This window comes from Rhinoderma darwinii, chromosome 11, assembly GCF_050947455.1.
Source record: "Rhinoderma darwinii isolate aRhiDar2 chromosome 11, aRhiDar2.hap1, whole genome shotgun sequence".
Classification (NCBI taxonomy): domain Eukaryota; kingdom Metazoa; phylum Chordata; class Amphibia; order Anura; family Rhinodermatidae; genus Rhinoderma; species Rhinoderma darwinii.
Window position 1 is genome coordinate 75465587 of NC_134697.1, and position 18318 is coordinate 75483904.

The following is an 18318-nucleotide window of genomic DNA, read 5'->3' on the forward strand; positions in this document are numbered from 1 at the left end:
CCTGGCTAAGTTGTTGGTGGTGCAGTCGCTGCCGTACCACCTGGTCGACTCCGCCGGCTTCAATCAATTGATGGCGTGCGCTCAGCCTAGGTGGCGAATACCTAGCCGACATTACTTCTCCAAAACAGCTGTCCCTGCCTTGCAGAAGCATGTGGAGGAAAAGGTGTGCCAGTCCTTGCAATTATCCGTGTGCAGCAGGGTACATGCCACCGTCGACACGTGGAGCAGCAACTATGGGCAGGGACAGTACATGTCTTTTACGGCCCACTGGGTCAATATTTTGCAGTCCGATGCACCACCGCAGCAATGCCAGGCATTACCACCTCCACGCTTGTATCTTTCTGGTTCAACTCCACCAGGCGCCTACCATCCTCCTCCTCCTACTCCTCCTCCTCCTCCTTGCCTTCCTCCTTGGAGGTCTTCCCGTCCCCGACAGGACACAGCGTATCTTCCATTCCTCCTCCCTCCTCTTTTCATAGGTGCAAGGTGAAGCGCCACAACGCTGTCTTACACCTGCTGAGCCTGGGCGAGAAAAGCCACACAGGGCAGGAGCTGCTGCTGTGCATCAAGGAGGAAATCGCACGCTGGCTGTCTCCTCTGAAACTCACACTGGACAATGTTGTCTCTGATAATGGCAAGAACGTTGTGGCTGCACTGCGTCTAGGTCACCTGACACACGCTCCTTGCATGGCACATGTGCTCAATCTGGTCATAACACGCTTCTTAAAGTCATATGTTGGTTTGAAGGGTGTGCTGGCCATGTCCAGGAGGGTTTGCGTTCGCTTTAGACGTTCGTATGCATTTAAGCACGCCCTCCTGGACTTGCAGCGTCAAAACAATCTCACAGAACACAGCCTGATTTGCGACGTTCCAACACGCTGGAATTCCACCCTGCACATGTTGGACCGTCTGTACGAACAGCGGAAAGCCGTGAATGATTTCCTGATGCAGCAGACGGGCAGCGTTTGGAGCCAGTGTAATTTCGAGCTCAGGCACTGGCAGCTGGTTAGAGACGCATGTCGCGCTTTGAGGCCCTTTGAAGAGGCCACACGATTTGTGAGCCGTGACGCTAGCGGAATGAACGATGTTATGCCGCTGATATTCATTATGGAGCAAACGCTCACAGCGATGATTCAGCAAAGGATGGAGGAAGGATCACATCTGGCTATGGATGTTGAGGAGGAGGAGGAGGAGGAGGATGAGGAAACAGGACCTAAAGAGGAGCTGGATTTGGAGATGGAATCACAGGAAGGGATAGGGGACGAGGCAGCCGCACAACATGACAGTGATGGTGATGACGAGTCTGACGACGACCTTGATGATGGACAACCATGGCAGTATGGGGCGGAGATGGAACCAACCGGGCCCTCTGAAACGCTGGCCAGGATGGCGAGCTGTATGCTTCGTTACTTGCACGCTGACTGTCGTATTGTTCGGATGAAGCAAAGAGATGAGTACTAGATAGCCACACTTTTAGACCCTCAGTATAAAGCCAGAATGGGGGAGTTTTTTGCGCCTTCCGAGAGGGAGGCAAAATTGGCTTATTATCGAGAGAAGCTATGCAGCCAGCTTGTCACGGCTTTCAAACGGCAAACACCTGCTGCAAGCATGTCTGACCGGGGGGCCACTCTCTGCTCCCCACTGTCTCATCGTTCCACCGCCTCTGGCAGAGCTACCTCTGCAATAGGCGGCAGCCGCGGCAGCAGCAGCCAACTCAGTCTGGAAAATATGATGACAACATTTTTGCATCCAATACCCCGACCTGACACACATTGTAGTCACCAAAGGGATGTTCACCATCACCAGGTGCAGCACCTAAACAACCCGGTTCACTCGTACCTGGACTGTGCCCTTTCTCCGTCAGAAATGCTGATCCCAGACCCCATGGACTTCTGGGTCAGCAGATTGGATCATTGGCAAGAACTAGCCCAGTTTTCCATGGGTGTACTGTCTTGTCCACCCTCCAGTGTAGCGTCAGAGAGGGTATTCAGCGCGGCAGGGGGCTTCGTCACCCCTAAGCGAACAAGATTGTCCGCCAACAGCTTGGAAAATCTCACGTTTCTGAAAATGAATCAAGCGTGGATCTGTGAGGATTTTAAAACCCCTGTGCCTGATGCCACTGATTAGATCTGACATTGCCGCTGCTGCTGCCGCTGCCGCCTGCTACTGCCGCCTGCTACTACGGGATTCTGTCCTATCCACTCTTTTTTCAATGTGCTGCTGCTACTACCACTACCACCCTTGCTGTCTGTGTTGGCTACCTCTACTACCACCAATACACCTCCACTGCCGCCCGTCTGCTACAAGCAGGCCTGAGGCCTGCCCCACCACAGGGCTTTGTCCTGTGACTGTCATCCAGTCTCTTTTTTTAATGTGCTGCTGCTACTACTACTACTACCACCCTTGCTGTCTGTGTTGGCTACCTCTACTACCAACAATACACCACCACTGCTGTCTGCTACAAGCAGGCCTGAGGCCTGCCCCACCACAGGGCTTTGTCCTGTGACTGTCGTCCAGTCTCTTTTTTTAATGTGCTGCTGCTACTACTACTACCAACCTTGCTGTCTGTGTTGGCTACCTCTACTACCACCAATACACCTCCACTGCCGCCCGTCTGCTACAAGCAGGCCTGCCCCACCACAGGGCTTTGTCCACTCCTGTGACTGTCGTCCAGTCTCTTTTTTTAATGTGCTGCTGCTGCTAACAGTCTACCACCCTTGCTGTCTGTGTTGGCTACCTCTACTACCACCAATACACCTCCACTGCCGCCCGTCTGCTACAAGCAGGCCTGCCCCACCACAGGGCTTTGTCCTGTGACTGTCGTCCAGTCTCTTTTTTTAATGTGCTGCTACTACTACTACCACCCTTGCTGTCTGTGTTGGCTACCTCTACTACCACCAATACACCTCCACTGCCACCCATCTGCTACAAGCAGGCCTGCCCCACCACAGGGCTTTGTCCTGTGACTGTCGTCCAGTCTCTTTTTTTAATGTGCTGCTGCTACTACCAGTCTACCACCCTTGCTGTCTGTGTTGGCTACCTCTACTACCACCAATACACCTCCACTGCCGCCCGTCTTCTACAAGCAGGCCTGCCCCACCACAGGGCTTTGTCCACTCCTGTGACTGTCGTCCAGTCTCTTTTTTTAATGTGCTGCTGCTACTACCAGTCTACCACCCTTGCTGTCTGTGTTGGCTACCTCTACTACCAACAATACACCACCACTGCTGTCTGCTACAAGCAGGCCTGAGGCCTGCCCCACCACAGGGCTTTGTCCTGTGACTGTCGTCCAGTCTCTTTTTTAATGTGCTGCTGCTACTACTACTACTACTACCAACCTTGCTGTCTGTGTTGGCTACCTCTACTACCACCAATACACCTCCACTGCCGCCCGTCTGCTACAAGCAGGCCTGCCCCACCACAGGGCTTTGTCCACTCCTGTGACTGTCGTCCAGTCTCTTTTTTTCATGTGCTGCTGCTACTCACCCTTGCCAATAAAAAGGGTCAATTTTTGGAGGGCTTGTCAAAAGCCATTGCTTGTTGCTTTTACATCCATGTATGGAAGAACCCCGGCAGGCATCTGCCAATAAAAAGGGTCAATTTTTGGAGGGCTTGTCAAAAGCCATTGCTTGTTGCTTTTACATCCATGTATGGAAGAACCCTGGCAGGCATCTGCCAAAAAAAAGGGTACATTTTTGGAGGGCTTGTCAAAAGCCATTGCTTGTTGCTTTTACATCCATGTATGGAAGAACCCCGGCAGGCATCTGCCAATAAAAAGGGTCAATTTTTGTAGGGCTTGTCAAAAGCCATTGCTTGTTGCTTTTACATCCATGTATGGAAGAACCCCGGCAGCCATCTGCCAATAAAAAGGGTCAATTTTTGGAGGGCTTGTCAAAAGCCATTGCTTGTTGCTTTTACATCTATGTATGGAAGAACCCCGGCAGGCATCTGCCAATAAAAAGGGTAAATTTTTGGAGGGCTTGTCAAAAGCCATTGCTTGTTGCTTTTACATCCATGTATGGAGGAACCCTGGCAGGCATCTGCCAAAAAAAAGGGTAAATTTTTGGAGGGCTTGTCAAAAGCCATTGCTTGTTGCTTTTACATCCATGTATGGAAGAACCCCGGAAGAACACCATGTATGATCCTGTCTGCTGGGCACTGTATCTAAGCCTACCACATGGTGGGCCAAGACATAGGGCCCCATTAGACAGTAATCTTATCCTTACCCTCCTCTTCGGCTCCGAGTGCAGCACAGGTCCTGACACAATTCTGCCTCATGACGTTGTGTGCAGCACTCATAGCGTCAAGACGCTGAAAGACGCCCGGAGCACCCGGAAACGAGGACGGTAAGTATACTGTTACTATAGTAAAAGGGGCCCGTGTAGTTTATTACATAGGCCCCATACTATAGTAACTTTTAATAGATGTGTGTCAGGGGGCCGCGGTCCCCCTGGCTTCGTGGCAGGTTCGCCATTTTCGACCCTTATAGCTGCCCCACTGCTACTGTTTAAAAAGTAGTCAATCTCCTTAAGACTTTCCACAAACTGCAAAACAGCTTGGATATTACATTCCTATGCTGGATTTTATTGGGCTAAACATTTTCCTATGGTGTTTTTTTTCTTGCAGATTCTCCTGTTATTGCGCTAAACATTTCTCTGTGACAAGGTAACAGATGGCTGAAGACATTGAATTTTTATTGTTGAACCATCTAAGACTCAGACAATACCCTTCAGATCCTCAGCCTGCCCTATGGCAGGAATCAATTCCACAGTTGGTGCTTGAGTGAGATCCTCTTCCTTTTTTGGCAGATGAAGTTCATCACATTTAGAAATAGATGCATATAATATGGCTATTTACCTACATGGGGTTACAAGTCCAGTACCTTTCTAAAGAGAATGCACATACTAAATAATAGACTTTGCTGTTCTTTCAGGGAGCCTATCGCCTTCATAAGGAAAATTATACTAAAGCAGATTTACAATTGTCTAGCGAACAATTATCTATAAGCATCCTATCATTATCTATATTGTTCAACAAATAAAGCGCGTCATTTATTGCAAGCAAAATATTCCCAGACTAGACCATTTGTCCGCACTTGGTTTGGAGCCCCATATAGCGGCATACGTAGATTGTATGACAGAACACATAGTTCTCTGCAGCTCCGTAATATAGAGCTGTAGGGAATTCCGTCTCCTTTCATACAGCCCCCTGCACATCAGCTATGTACTGGTGCATGTTACTCCATTGGGTGCCATATGTTGAAGAAATCCTCTGCTATAAGCAATGCTGCTAGGGGAAAATAAGTCTGTAAATTGTAATTTACGTAAACATGGAATTAAATGTATTTTTCTATAGAGATATTTGTCACTAAAATCAGAATAAATAATACTTTACAATGCAGCCTAATGTAGTTGCAAATTGTATCTACAAAGTTTTTTCATATTGTCTGGTTCTCCTATGAATGGAGAAGGTTTCAAATGAGGATGCCTATAGGGAGGTCTGGCTGCAGGCAGATGTAGCCACACTCAGTTGTGTCTATTCAGCAGATAACACAGTGGGGTCACAACATGCATAAGTCAAGAAGACTGCTGACCCTTCTCCTTCTATTAACTGTACTATCGAGCAGGAGACTGTGGTGCATTGCAGGGGACTTCTGTAGCTGGAAGGGAAGGTATGTAAAATGCAAGAAATATAAATACTTTACATTTTAATAGACATTAAATTGAATGTGTGAAGTCTGAGAAGACTGACTGTATGTATGAAATGTTTCCTTGCTCCTGCTCCACAGTCAAATTCGTATATACCGTTTTTATAGTATCTATCTATATAATTTCATTAGTACATTTTGCAGATCTTATATTGCATTCACACGTTGGGTCAGTGACAGATAGGAAAAGAGTTGTGTTATACAAAAGTTTTATAAATAAACTTGTTTTATTTCTCATGTGTTGTGTAGTTTTGCATTTTATAACATTAGTTTTCCAAAATAACATTTCTTCTATGGAGCCATTAGATGTATAAGAAAAAAATGCACTGTATACTGTATACTTATCTTGAATGGATGCTGCATTTCAAATCTCAACTTTTAAACCTAAACCATCTGTCTAACCACAACAATTTGTGATCTTACGTTTCCTGAAATGACATTGTTTAGATTGTTTACATTGTTTGAGATTACTTTAGACCAAGATAAAGTTTGTGCTGACTGGCAGAATGTTATCACTAAATGAAGTTGACCCTGGTGTCATAGTGAATGTATAACTGAGTTATTTGGACAAAACTATGCAGAATCTATATTGTACTTAATTTAGCAAACTAGACATTATTAGGAGATAAATGACACTTTTAAATTGTGAGCCGAAATCTGATTGAGTGCTCTACAACTGCAGTAAGAAGCATGCCTTACCTCACATTTTCAGCCAAACACAGAAGTGGACACAAAAGAAAGGAGATGGATCACACACACACAGTTTTGATGCAGTTTTTGAGGCAGTTTTTAACTCAGTTTTACGGATAGAATAAGTATCAGTTTTTTCATTATACCTTTCCTTCCGTTTGGATCCACTTCTGGAAAAAGCTGCGCCAAAACGACATCAAAGCTTTGTGTGATCCTGGGCTTAGACTAGTTATACATGAGGGAATTTTGCAGACCATTTAACAAAAATCCAACCATACTGACCAAGAAGTGTACTCTTCAAATACTGCAAATGACCAAATGCACAACTTAAAGAGGCTCTGTCACCAGATTTTGCAGCCCCTATCTGCTATTGCAGCAGATCGGCGCTGCAATGTAGATTACAGTAACGTTTTTATTTTTAAAAAACGAGCATTTTTGGCCAAGTTATGACCATTTTTGTAGTTATGCAAATGAGGCTTGCAAAAGTCCAAGTGGGTGTGTTTAAAAGTAAAAGTCCAACTGGGCGTGTATTATGTGCGTACATCGGGGCGTTTTTAATACTTTTACTAGCTTGGCGCTCTGACGAGAAGTATCATCCACTTCTCTTCAGAACGCCCAGCTTCTGGCAGTGCAGACACAGCGTGTTCTCGAGAGATCACGCTGTGTCGTCACTCACAGGTCCTGCATCGTGTCAGACGAGCGAGGACACATCGGCACCAGAGGCTACAGATGATTCTGCAGCAGCATCAGCGTTTGCAGGTAAGTAGCTACATCTACTTACCTGCTAACGCCGATGCTGCTGCAGAATCAACTGAAGCCTCTGGTGCCGGTGTCCTCGCTCGTCTGACACGATGCAGGACCTGTGAGTGACGACACAGCGTGATCTCTCGAGAACACGCTGTGTCTGCACTGCCAGAAGCTGGGCGTTCTGAAGAGAAGTGGATGATACTTCTCGTCAGAACGCCCAGCTAGTAAAAGTAGTAAAAACGCCCCGATGTACGCACATAATACACGCCCACTTGGACTTTTACTTTTAAACACACCCACTTGGACTTTTGCAAGCCTCATTTGCATAACTACAAAAATGGTCATAACTTGGCCAAAAATGCTCGTTTTTTAAAAATAAAAACGTTACTGTAATCTACATTGCAGCGCCTATCTGCTGCAATAGCAGATAGGGGTTGCAAAATCTGGTGACAGAGCCTCTTTAAGGTGTAGCTAAACGTTTAACAAACTTATGACATATCATAGTGACATGTCAGAAGTTTTGAGTGGTGTGGTCTGAGCACTGAGACCCCCATCAATCGCTAAAATGTAGCAGTTGAAGCACTCGTGTGAGCGCTCAGCCACTTCGTTTCTGTTCGACTTTTTCTAGAAATCAATGTATTGGAGGACGGACTCAATTGAAAGTCTATTAGCCCGTACTCCGATACATCAGATTTCCGGAAAAAGCCAAACAGAAACTAAGCGGCTGGGTGCTCACACAAGTGCTCACACAAGTGCTTTGTTTTAACGATTAGTGGGGGTCCGTCAGAATAGAGCCCTGACGGACACAAACGTTTGTCTCAGTTGTGCAAGCGTTCCGTCGTTTTGACGGAATCAATAGCGTAGTAGACTAGTGAACAATTGGCACCGGAAACAATTAAATCAATGGTGATGGAAGCGGAAACCTATGAATTCCGTTTGTGTCATTCAGGGCTCTATTCTGACGGAAACCTCAGACGGAACGTCAGAATATAGCCCAAACGGATATGTGAACGAAGCTTAAGATAAGAAACACACCATACCAATCCCAGATCCTTAACAAAATTAATATCATTTCATTAGATCAAATCTTTATCAAATAATGTTTTGGACTTTCTGCACATCACCACATGTATAGCCACTTTTATATTGTAGTTAGTTTTTGCATTATTTTAAATCATTTTATTTGACATAATTTATTTTCCAGTGGTCTTAGTTCGGACTCTCGCTCACGAGCTGTGGAACAAGTTCACCTCCGCTGTACAGAAGGTTCATTGGAATGGATGTACCCAGTTCGAGCCTTGCGTGTTATTCTTGAACCCAACCTGATCAACAGCAAACATACCACTGTCTGCATTAAGCCTCATTCACAATTTCAAGGTGCTAACCTCTATGTGGAGAGGAGTAGAGAACTACACCTTCTAGTTAATGAGGTAGATGGAGTAAGGAAGGTGCATTGCTTTGGCATGGGCAGTTCTCAGAGAGTAGCTCTGTTCTTACAGGCCAGTCCACAAAAGGATCTGAGCAGAAGGACTACAGGGTTTCAGTATGAGCTCCTTAACAACCAAACTTCAGGAGCTGTATTCCAAAAGTTTGCACTAGTGGAAGGTAAGATTGTGCCCATAGGTCAACAAATATAACTATACTATATAAAAAAAAAATCTATTTATTGCTAATGTGCTGTCTAATGGTCCTTTTTATGTGAGGGGGGTGGGCATTTATTTTTGCATTATTTTTGAATTATTTGGTAACGTATGGTTTTATTTTATTTTATGACTAGATGCTTGTCGACCTTGTGACAATGAAGACCTGCTCATGGCTGTTTGTACAAGTGACTTTGGTAGGTGTCCTAGGTTTCTAAACACCATACTTCTCAAATTATGCTCAACCTGCAATTCCCACAAATGCATTAAACTTAGAGGGGTTTTCCAATGAGGAACATTTATAACATATCCACAGGATATGTCATAAATGTCCGATAGATGCAGGTCCCACCTCTGGGCCCCCTAAACCCCGTTCTGCCGCTGTGTTGTCACTGACCATGAAAAAGGTTACATGGTCGGGAGTTACGAAAACAGCGTATCTCTCTGAGCTACGCTGTTTTCGTAAGTCCCATAGAACTGAATGGTAGTTACGGAAACAGCATAGCTCGCCATGCCACGCTGCTACGGTAACTGCCATTCACTACTATGGGAGTTATGGAAACATCGTAACTCCCGACCACATAACCAGGAAGTGGCCGGGAGGCAGCGAGAACAGACATAGGTAGAACAGGGTATAGGGGGCCCCGTTCTAGGGATAGGTGTGGGTCCCAGATGTGGGACCCGCATCTATCTGACATTTATGACATATTCTGTGGATATGTCATGAAAGTCTCTGATAGAAAAACCCCTTTAAAGTACCTGTGGGTTTTTTCAGCCTATGTAACTATGTATTGGCTATGGCTATAAGTGAATTTTGACGGAAAGCCAAGCGAGAGATGTACAGGCTCAATAGAGTCCGTAAACTGCTTGCTCAGCTTTCCGAGGAAAGCCAATCAGAAAGTAAGCAGCTCGCGCTCACTCGACCACTTCTGCTGCTTTGTTTTAGCGATCAGTGGTGGTCTCAGTGCTTGGACTGCCACCGATCAAAACATTAGACATGTCACTATGAAGTGTCAAAAGTTTTTTTAAAGTTTGGTTACCCTTTAAAGATCACATTTTTAAACTAATTCTTATTTCTTCCCATTTAATAAAATCATGATATAATTTGCTTTGTTCTGGATCAAGTGTAGAAAGATACACTGATATAGGAAGTCCCGGAGAATGTATACATGATAAAACGCCCTAAAATACTTAATAAATACACAATATGGAAGTTAAAATATAAAACTTTACTGACCACTGGTTGTGAAAGCAGAACATTAATGGCAGTAGCACCTTTAAAAGAGCTTTTAAAATTCCTTATAGGAAATCTGAAAACAACACGATGGCCTTGCAAGCAAGGATTTAACTCACTTAGCACATCACTTATCCAAATCACATAAATCTACAGAAATGAAATTAGCCCCTACAAGCTCCAAAGTGTTTAGAAATAAGTTCTTTGTTATGAAATGAAGATTAATTCAATGCAGTCAACGGAGGAAATTAGTTTTAGCTTCACTTAATTTTGTTTCATAATGTATCAGAAGAGTAAAAAAAAATCTGCAGCTTTTGGAACAAAACTGTTTTACGCATTGAAATTAATATTTGATCCATAAAGACACTGTCAAAACTAGACTTTAGTTTAACATATTTCTTGATATATAAATTAAAAGACTAGATACCATCATGTGCAAAAAGCAACAAAATATTTTCTGGTATTTCTTATATTAACTAATCATATGTCTGGGAGTAGGCTTCCACAATACTACCAAGAAACCATATGGAACATGGAATTAATATTGAGTCTTTTACAACTAATGACCTTGTTTTTATTTATTTATTTTTTGCTTTTTTAGTGGTTAGAGGCTCAATTATACATGTTTTCCATGACCTGGGGACTCAGATTTCTCAAGTGGACATCAATGCTCTAAGGGTTCACAGACAAAGAAACAGTATTTTCCAGCCAGATGACATCACTGGCACATGGAGTGGACACATCAGAACTTTATTGCAATGCAGAGTCAGGAAAGGAGCTGGTGACTTTCTTTTTACTGGCAGTGAACATTTTGGGGATGCCTGGCTGGGATGTGCCCCTCGATACAAGGACTTTATAGAGATTTACCAGAAAGCCAAAAAGCTGAGAAGTAATCCTTGTGATTTCCAGACATAAACATTGTATTTTTTGTGTTTTATTGCAATATATAACTCTTTTTTATGTTCTTTTGAAACTTGAATTGACTGTTTACATTGCTCTTGTGATTTGTTTGTTTTTAAGTTCTGTATAGTGTTTATGATTCAGAGTTAAAGAAGCTCTGTCACCACATTATAATTACCTTATCTTCTACATAATATGATCAGTGCTGTAATGTAGATTACAGCAGTGTTTTCTATTTAGAAAAATGATCATTTTTGACGGAGTTATGACCTATATTAGCTTTATGCTAATGAGTTTTATAATGCCCAACTGTACGTGTTTTACTTTTTAACCAAGTGGGCGTTGTGGAGAGAAGTGTATGACGCTGACCAAACAGTGACCAATCAGCGTCATACACTTCTCTCCATTAATTTACACAGCACCTAGTGTTCTTACTAGATCACTATGTGCAGCCACATACACACACATTAACATTACTGAAGTGTCCTGACAATGAATATACATTACCTCCAGCCAGAACGGGATGTCTATTCAGAATCCTGACACTTCGGTAACGTTTGTGTGTGATTTACAGCAAGGCAAGCGTAATCTCCCGAGATTACGCTGTAAACTATCATTCAAAACAAGATTACGCTTGCCTTGCTGTAAATCACACACAAACATTACCGAAATGTCAGGATTCTGAACAGACATCACGTCCTGGCTGGAGGTGATGTCTATTCATTGTCAGGACACTTGAGTGACGTTAATGTGTGTTCATGTGGTTGCACATAGTGATGTAGTAAGATTACTATATGCAGTGTAAATGAATGGAGAGAAGTGTATGACGCTGATTGGTCACTGATTGGTCAGCATCATACACTTCTCTCCACAACGCCCACTTGGTCAAAAAGTAAAACACGCCCAGTTGTCCATTAAGAGAGTCACTAGCATAAAGATAAAATCGTTCATAACTCCGTCAAAAATGATCGTTTTTCTAAATAAAAAACACTGCTGTAATCTACATTACAGCACCGATCACATTATGTAGAAGATAGGCCACTTATAATGTGGTCACAGAGCCTGTTTAACAAACGACCATATTTGTCATATTGTTTATATGGATCATAATATTATACCACATTTATACTTGAATGACTAGTGTTGTTTACAATATTACAGGTAAAGCCTCATAAACATGGCAGAGGCCCACTCTGTGTGCCAATGTCTGGTGCTCCGTGCGTCGCCAGAATTATGAAATAATCAATGTTGAAGTCCGACAGAGCATTCCGCAGCTTGTTTTTTTAATAAATTCAAACATGAAATCTGGGGCATTTATAAGGACCCATACACTTCTGCGGATGCTGTTTTACAGCTCTATACACCTGGGAGGTTGTACAGAGCTGTAATATGGCCATGTGCATGAGCCTTAACATTCACAGCAGTCCTATCTTTCCATTTCCTTAAGAGATTTATTTCTTTAATGTATATGAGGAAGTGCAGAGTGTGAAGTACCCATTATGGTGAAACTTACTCATAGAAGCGCAACTGTTTTGCTACATGTGAAGTCCAAACTGTGACGTCTGGATTGAAAGTCATCTTTCTTTCCTGTTATACTTGTGTTGATGAATGAATATAATTACTGTGATTGCACTGACAGAGGAGGACAAATAGTAAAATGTAATAAATCAACAGAGGTCACATAAAACACATTTTGTATTTTGGCTCCTGTTAACATTTCACTATAAGCCGCACAGGAATCATATGTTAATTAGAAATTTGTGGAATCAAAACAAAGAAATTTATTTAGAGGATACCTCCAATTATGTTGTTGACCGCGCCTCTCCCATTTTAAAAATGGCGCGAGATGTGGACAGAAGAGCGAGTGGGGCCTAGGGAATTATATGACGCCACACGTCCTGGTGTTATATGGCTGCTTAAGAAATCAAACTGTCTGCACTCCTGGCCACATCTTACTTTTACATTTTTGCCAGGTGCGTGGTCGGCAACGTAACGTTTAAAGAGGAACTGTTCTTTTTCCTAGGATTTGCTAAAAGTCAGTTTAAATGCATTTTAGATGCCCTGCATCTGTTTACACTAAGTCTTCGTTGTCCTGTGCATCCATCAACCAAATGTTTTTGGCCTTGTTCACAATGGAATATTACTGTAGTTTTTAAGCCAACAAACTGGATCCTAAATATGGAAAATTATGAAGGAAATTGTGCACTTCTCTGTTTGGATTTATGTTTATTTTAGTTTAAAAAAAATACTCCCCTACCAAAAAAACAAAACAAAACAAAGACATAAAAAAACTGCACAGTGTGAATAAGAGGTATTCCTACAGTTATATTGCAGATATACAGATGTAGCGATCATTAACTTTTTAAAATACACAGTGGTAAAAACTTCATCACGCTTCAGAAAGTTATCAGAGTCAAGATAAAGATTGCTACCTATATATAAATAACAGAGATAGATAGACAGACAGACAGACAGATAGACAGATAGACAGATAGACAGAGAGACAGATAGACAGAGAGACAGATAGATGATAGATAGATAGATAGATAGATAGATAGATAGATAGATAGATAGATAGATAGATAGATAGATAGATAGATAGATAGATAGATAGATAGATAGATACAAAAATAGAATCAAGCAGCACAGGCTTAAATGAAAGGGGGTGCAAGCCTTAGGCACTATGCACACAAACGTGCCTTTGCGGCCACAATTCCCACGAAAATCCATGGGACATTTGCGGCCCCTTTCATTCCTACTGGCCCATGCACACAACCGTGGTTTCCATGGTCCGTGCATGGCCCAGGAGAACGGACATGTCTTATTACGGCCATGTTCTGCAGTCCAGGCTCATAGGAAATAATGCACGCGGCCATGTGCACAGCCCGCGATTAGCGGGCGGCTCGCGGTTGACACTCCACGGCTGGCCTACCCGAAAATCACGGCCGTGCACATGGCTACGGTCGTGTGCATGAGGCCTTAAGGAACTGACCACTGTCCCTCTAGAAAAAAAGCAGTAAATAGGCAGCACTCACAAAGGATTATAGTGAAAAAAAGAAGGTGCTTTATTGACCCCAAAAGTGCAACGTTTCGGCTCACACAACCTGAGCCTTTCTCAAGCCTGAAGGCTCAGGTTGTGGGAGCCAAAACGTTGCACTTTTTGGGTCAATAAATCACCCTCTTTTTTCACTATAAGCCTTTGTGAGAGCTGCCTATTTACAGATAGATAGATAGATAGATAGATAGATAGATAGATAGATAGATAGATAGATAGATAGATAGATAGATAGATAGATAGATAGATAGATAGATAGATAGATAGATAGATAGATATTGAGAAAGTGGTATGGTATCTACTCAGTGACCCAAGTCTGGTAGATCTTTGTAAAGCAATGCAATGTTTTGGTCTCTAGGTAATTTAATAGTGGAGGATATTGATGGCAGACAGAAGAGTGTGACACAGAAGGGCCATCTTGTCTTTGTTGTAGTAGGTATTAGAATGCAATAAAAGAGTAAAAATTACCATATCTACATGGCTTTGTGTTGTGCTAGCTCGTGCAGTTCACCCAGAGGATAATTGATATTCATGGGTAATTAGGCATGCATTGACTGCTATTGTAACAGAAGGGGGAAGACAAAGGGCTCATTGGGTGCTGGCATTTCTAGTGAATTTCAGAGTATCTGGTAAGGTTGTGGCTCTTTTGGCAGTTACTTTCTGAGTCTCATTCCCTTTTCTTTTTGAATATGCTGCACTAGCAATAGGGTGAAACTCATGCCCTGAGAGTAATTGTGTCCTCCTACTTCTGAATGGTATCTGTCACCTTAACATTCCCCCCATCTGCTTCCACCACATCTCCATAATAGTCCTCTTTTCAGCCACTAAATATTTCATTAGCAAAAAGGTTTCAACTTCATTTATTTCACAAGATATACGTTTTAAAAGACTGACTCAATTGAATTCATAGACCAAGAAGATGCCCCTCCTGTTGTCTGAGGCAGTTGCAAACTACGATGTCACTATGTGCAGATGACTGTCCTCATGCTGTAGAGACTAATCTCTAACTAAACGTAAAATTGAAAGAATACACAAATATCAATATCAGTTTTATATATATATATATATATATATATATATATATATATACAGTGCTGTGCAAAACTTTTGGATAGTTGTGGCAAAATGAGGCAAAGTAAGAATGCTTTCAAAAATATAAGTGTTAATAGCTTTTTTATCAATTAACAAATGAATGAATGAACAGAAGATAAAACTAAATCAAATCAATGTTTGGTGTTACCACCATTTGCCTTTAAAACAGCATCAATTCTTCTAGATACACTTGCACACAGTTTTTGAAGGAACACGACAAGGAGGTTGTTCCAAACATCTTAAAGAATGAACCTCAATCTTTTGTGGATGTAGACTTCCTCAAATCCTTCTGTCTCTTCATGTAATCCCAGACAGACTCGATGATGTTGAGATCATGGCTCTGTAGGGGCCATATCATCACTTCCAGGGCTCCTAGTTCTTCTTTATGCTGAAGATAGTTCTTAATGACATTGACTGTATGTTTGGGGTTGTTGCCCTGCTGAGGAATAAATTTGGAGCTAATCAGACGCCTCCCTGATGATATTTGGATCATGGATAAGTATCTGCCTGTATTTCTCAGCATAGGGGGACACCATTGATCCTGATAAAATCCCCAATTCCATTTGCCCAAACTTGCAAGGAACCTCCACCATGCTTCACTGTTGCCTGCAAACATTCATTATTGTACATTTTTCAGCACCAAATTCCTACATTTCGTCAGTAGATTATTATCTTGGCCTTGTTTCCACATCAAAGGTATGGCTTTTTGGGCGCAATTCTTCCATGTAGACCACTTCTGGCCGAACATCTCAGAACAGTAGATGGATGTACCTAGATCCCACTAGTTTCTGCCAGTTCTGAGCTGATGGCACTGCTGACATCTTCCGATTTCGAAGTGAAGTAAGCATGATGTGTCTTTGATCTTCTGCACTAAGTTTCCTTGGCCGACCACTGCGTCTATGGTCCTCAAAGTTGCCCACTTCTTTGTGCTCCTTCAAAATATGTTTTTACAACACATCTTGAAACCCCAGTCTGCTTTGAAATCTTTAGCTGGGAGAGACCTTGCTGATGCAGTATAACTACCTTGTGTCTTGTTGCTGTGCTAAGTTTTGCCATGGTGGACCTGTGACATGAAAGGGTCTTCCACGACCTCACGTTTGTAGCAGAGTTTGGCTGTTCCTCACCCAGTTTTAAGCCTCCTACACAGCCGTTTCTGTTACAGTTAATGACTGTGTTTCAACCTACATATGAAAATTATAATCATTATCATCTGTTTGGTATAATTGGTTAATCACACACCTGACTATAATCCTACAAAATCCATGACTTTGTGCAAGTGTACCTAGAAGAATTGATGCTGTTTTGAAGACAAAGTGTGGTCACACCAAATATTGATTTGATTTAGATTACTCTTATGTTCATTTACTTTGTATTTTATTACTTGATAAAAAAAAAACACTAATGCACAGTACTGTATTTGAAAATTGGGAGGTAGGGGTATATTAATAGATTTAGGCATACAGAATACCATTTACTTCTCATGAGAACCTTTGCACAGTACTGTATATATAAAACCACATCACTTTTATCACATGGTATTGCAACTTTTCTCTATTAATGTCAATGTGGAAAAACTACAGCCAACCCATAATGGATAGGTCATGCTGAAGCATTAAAATGTACTTAACGGGGCGTGGCCAGCTATGGGAGAGTGAAGACGTGCTCTCTCCAGCTCCTCTACTAGCGTTTCTGAAATCGGCTGACATCCGCTCCCAGATATGGGGAAGAATTCTAAAAAAGCAAGAGCAGCAGCCCCTACATGTCCCTCATCGCCCCAGCGCGATATCGGGGATTATTTTGGGCGACAGCCCCAGATGCAGCTGCGGGCTGCGACGCGGGCCGAGGCCGGGGGTCAAAATGGCCGCCCGACCTCTCCATCTCCAATGGACCAGTGCCCGGAGATGACAGCAGGACATGTCCACTCACCCTCTGAGGTGCAGACCCTGGAGATCCCCGATCCTCTGTCTCCTTCCCGGGCTGCGATGGATCCTGCGGCCCGGCCGACAACGCCTGCCGCTTTCCAAGATGGCCGCCGGGACCATGAGGCTTGCGGATGCGGGCCTGCTCTGGAGAGCGCGGCCCTCCTTTCAGCTGCTCCGAAAGAGAGCGTGCCAGCGCAGGAGGTACCGGACCCAGAGGCACCAGATCCCCGGTCTTGCTGGGAGGCATCGGAGGCCCCTGTAGCGGCGGACGCGTTCCCCGGTCACAAGACCATGTGGCCTCTCAAGATGGCTGCCACCCTTCTTCGTCACTGCTCTCATGGCCTGCGGGCCCTCTCCTTCCGAGACCCGACTGCGGCCTACTACCATCCCCTGGAGTGAGGGACACCGCACCTGCCCTGCCTGCTGTTCTGCAGTTGGAGGAGCTAGCTAGGAGGCACAGTGAGTACCGAGGCCCTGAGCCTCCCATCACCCAGCTCACCTCACACCCTATGGGACTGATAGCTCCAGTTCTCCCCCTTCCACCCAGGGATCCGGGGCTGGTGGGAGCCTCTCCCTCTTGGTCCTCCAGCTCCGCACGGCACAGCTACCCCAATGCCCCAACAATCTTAGCCTCGACCCTGCTTATGGGATCTCCCCAGCACCCCGGGACTATGCCTGCACTACCTGCAAGTGGCCAAGGTCCTCAATTGCACCCACTCCCGTCGCCTGAAGTGGACACGCCAGCCAGTAGTGGATTAAGTTTTACCGACCCGTTGTCTGGATCTATGTGTGAAAATCGGCCGGCGACTCTCTCAGATATCCGCAAGCTTGTTCAATTGTTGCCTACTAGGGCTGATATGACTTCCTTTGCCAGACAGATCGTGGAAGAATGCAAGCTGGAGTTTACACAGTTTCGTGCTGAACTTTCCTCACTTTCTACGAGGGTGGACACTCTTACGCAGGATCGGGTTGCTGATAATGCCGCTATTGCAGATATCCAATCCTCTATCCAGCAGCACTCAGCTCAGTTGTTCACTTTGCAGCAGCATCTTGATGATATTGAAAACCGTAATAGGAGGAACAACCTACGTGTTCGAGGATTGCCCGAATCTGTTCCTGCGTCTGATCTGTTTTCGACTCTCTCCACCATCTTCAATACTTTACTAGGCCGTCCGCCGAATACCCATATAGAGATCGACTAGGGACCATAGAGCTCTCCGCCCTGTAAGTGTTGATGATCCTCGGCCGAGGGATGTCATCTGCCGAATCCATTTCTACGCAATCAAGGACTCTATCCTCCAAAAAATCAGACGGCAGCCCATCATTCTCCA

The 18318-nt window shown here is 43.8% G+C and overlaps 1 protein-coding gene across 1 annotated transcript; it reads left to right on the forward strand.

Moving 5' to 3' along the window:
• Window positions 1-5513: 5513 nt before the first annotated feature.
• Window positions 5514-10933, forward strand: LOC142662967 (meteorin-like protein). Its single transcript, XM_075841261.1, has 4 exons — window positions 5514-5671; window positions 8349-8749; window positions 8922-8981; window positions 10620-10933. The coding sequence occupies exons 1-4, from the start codon at window positions 5568-5570 to the stop codon at window positions 10931-10933; spliced, it is 879 nt and encodes a 292-aa protein (XP_075697376.1). The 5' UTR covers window positions 5514-5567.
• Window positions 10934-18318: the final 7385 nt, after the last annotated feature.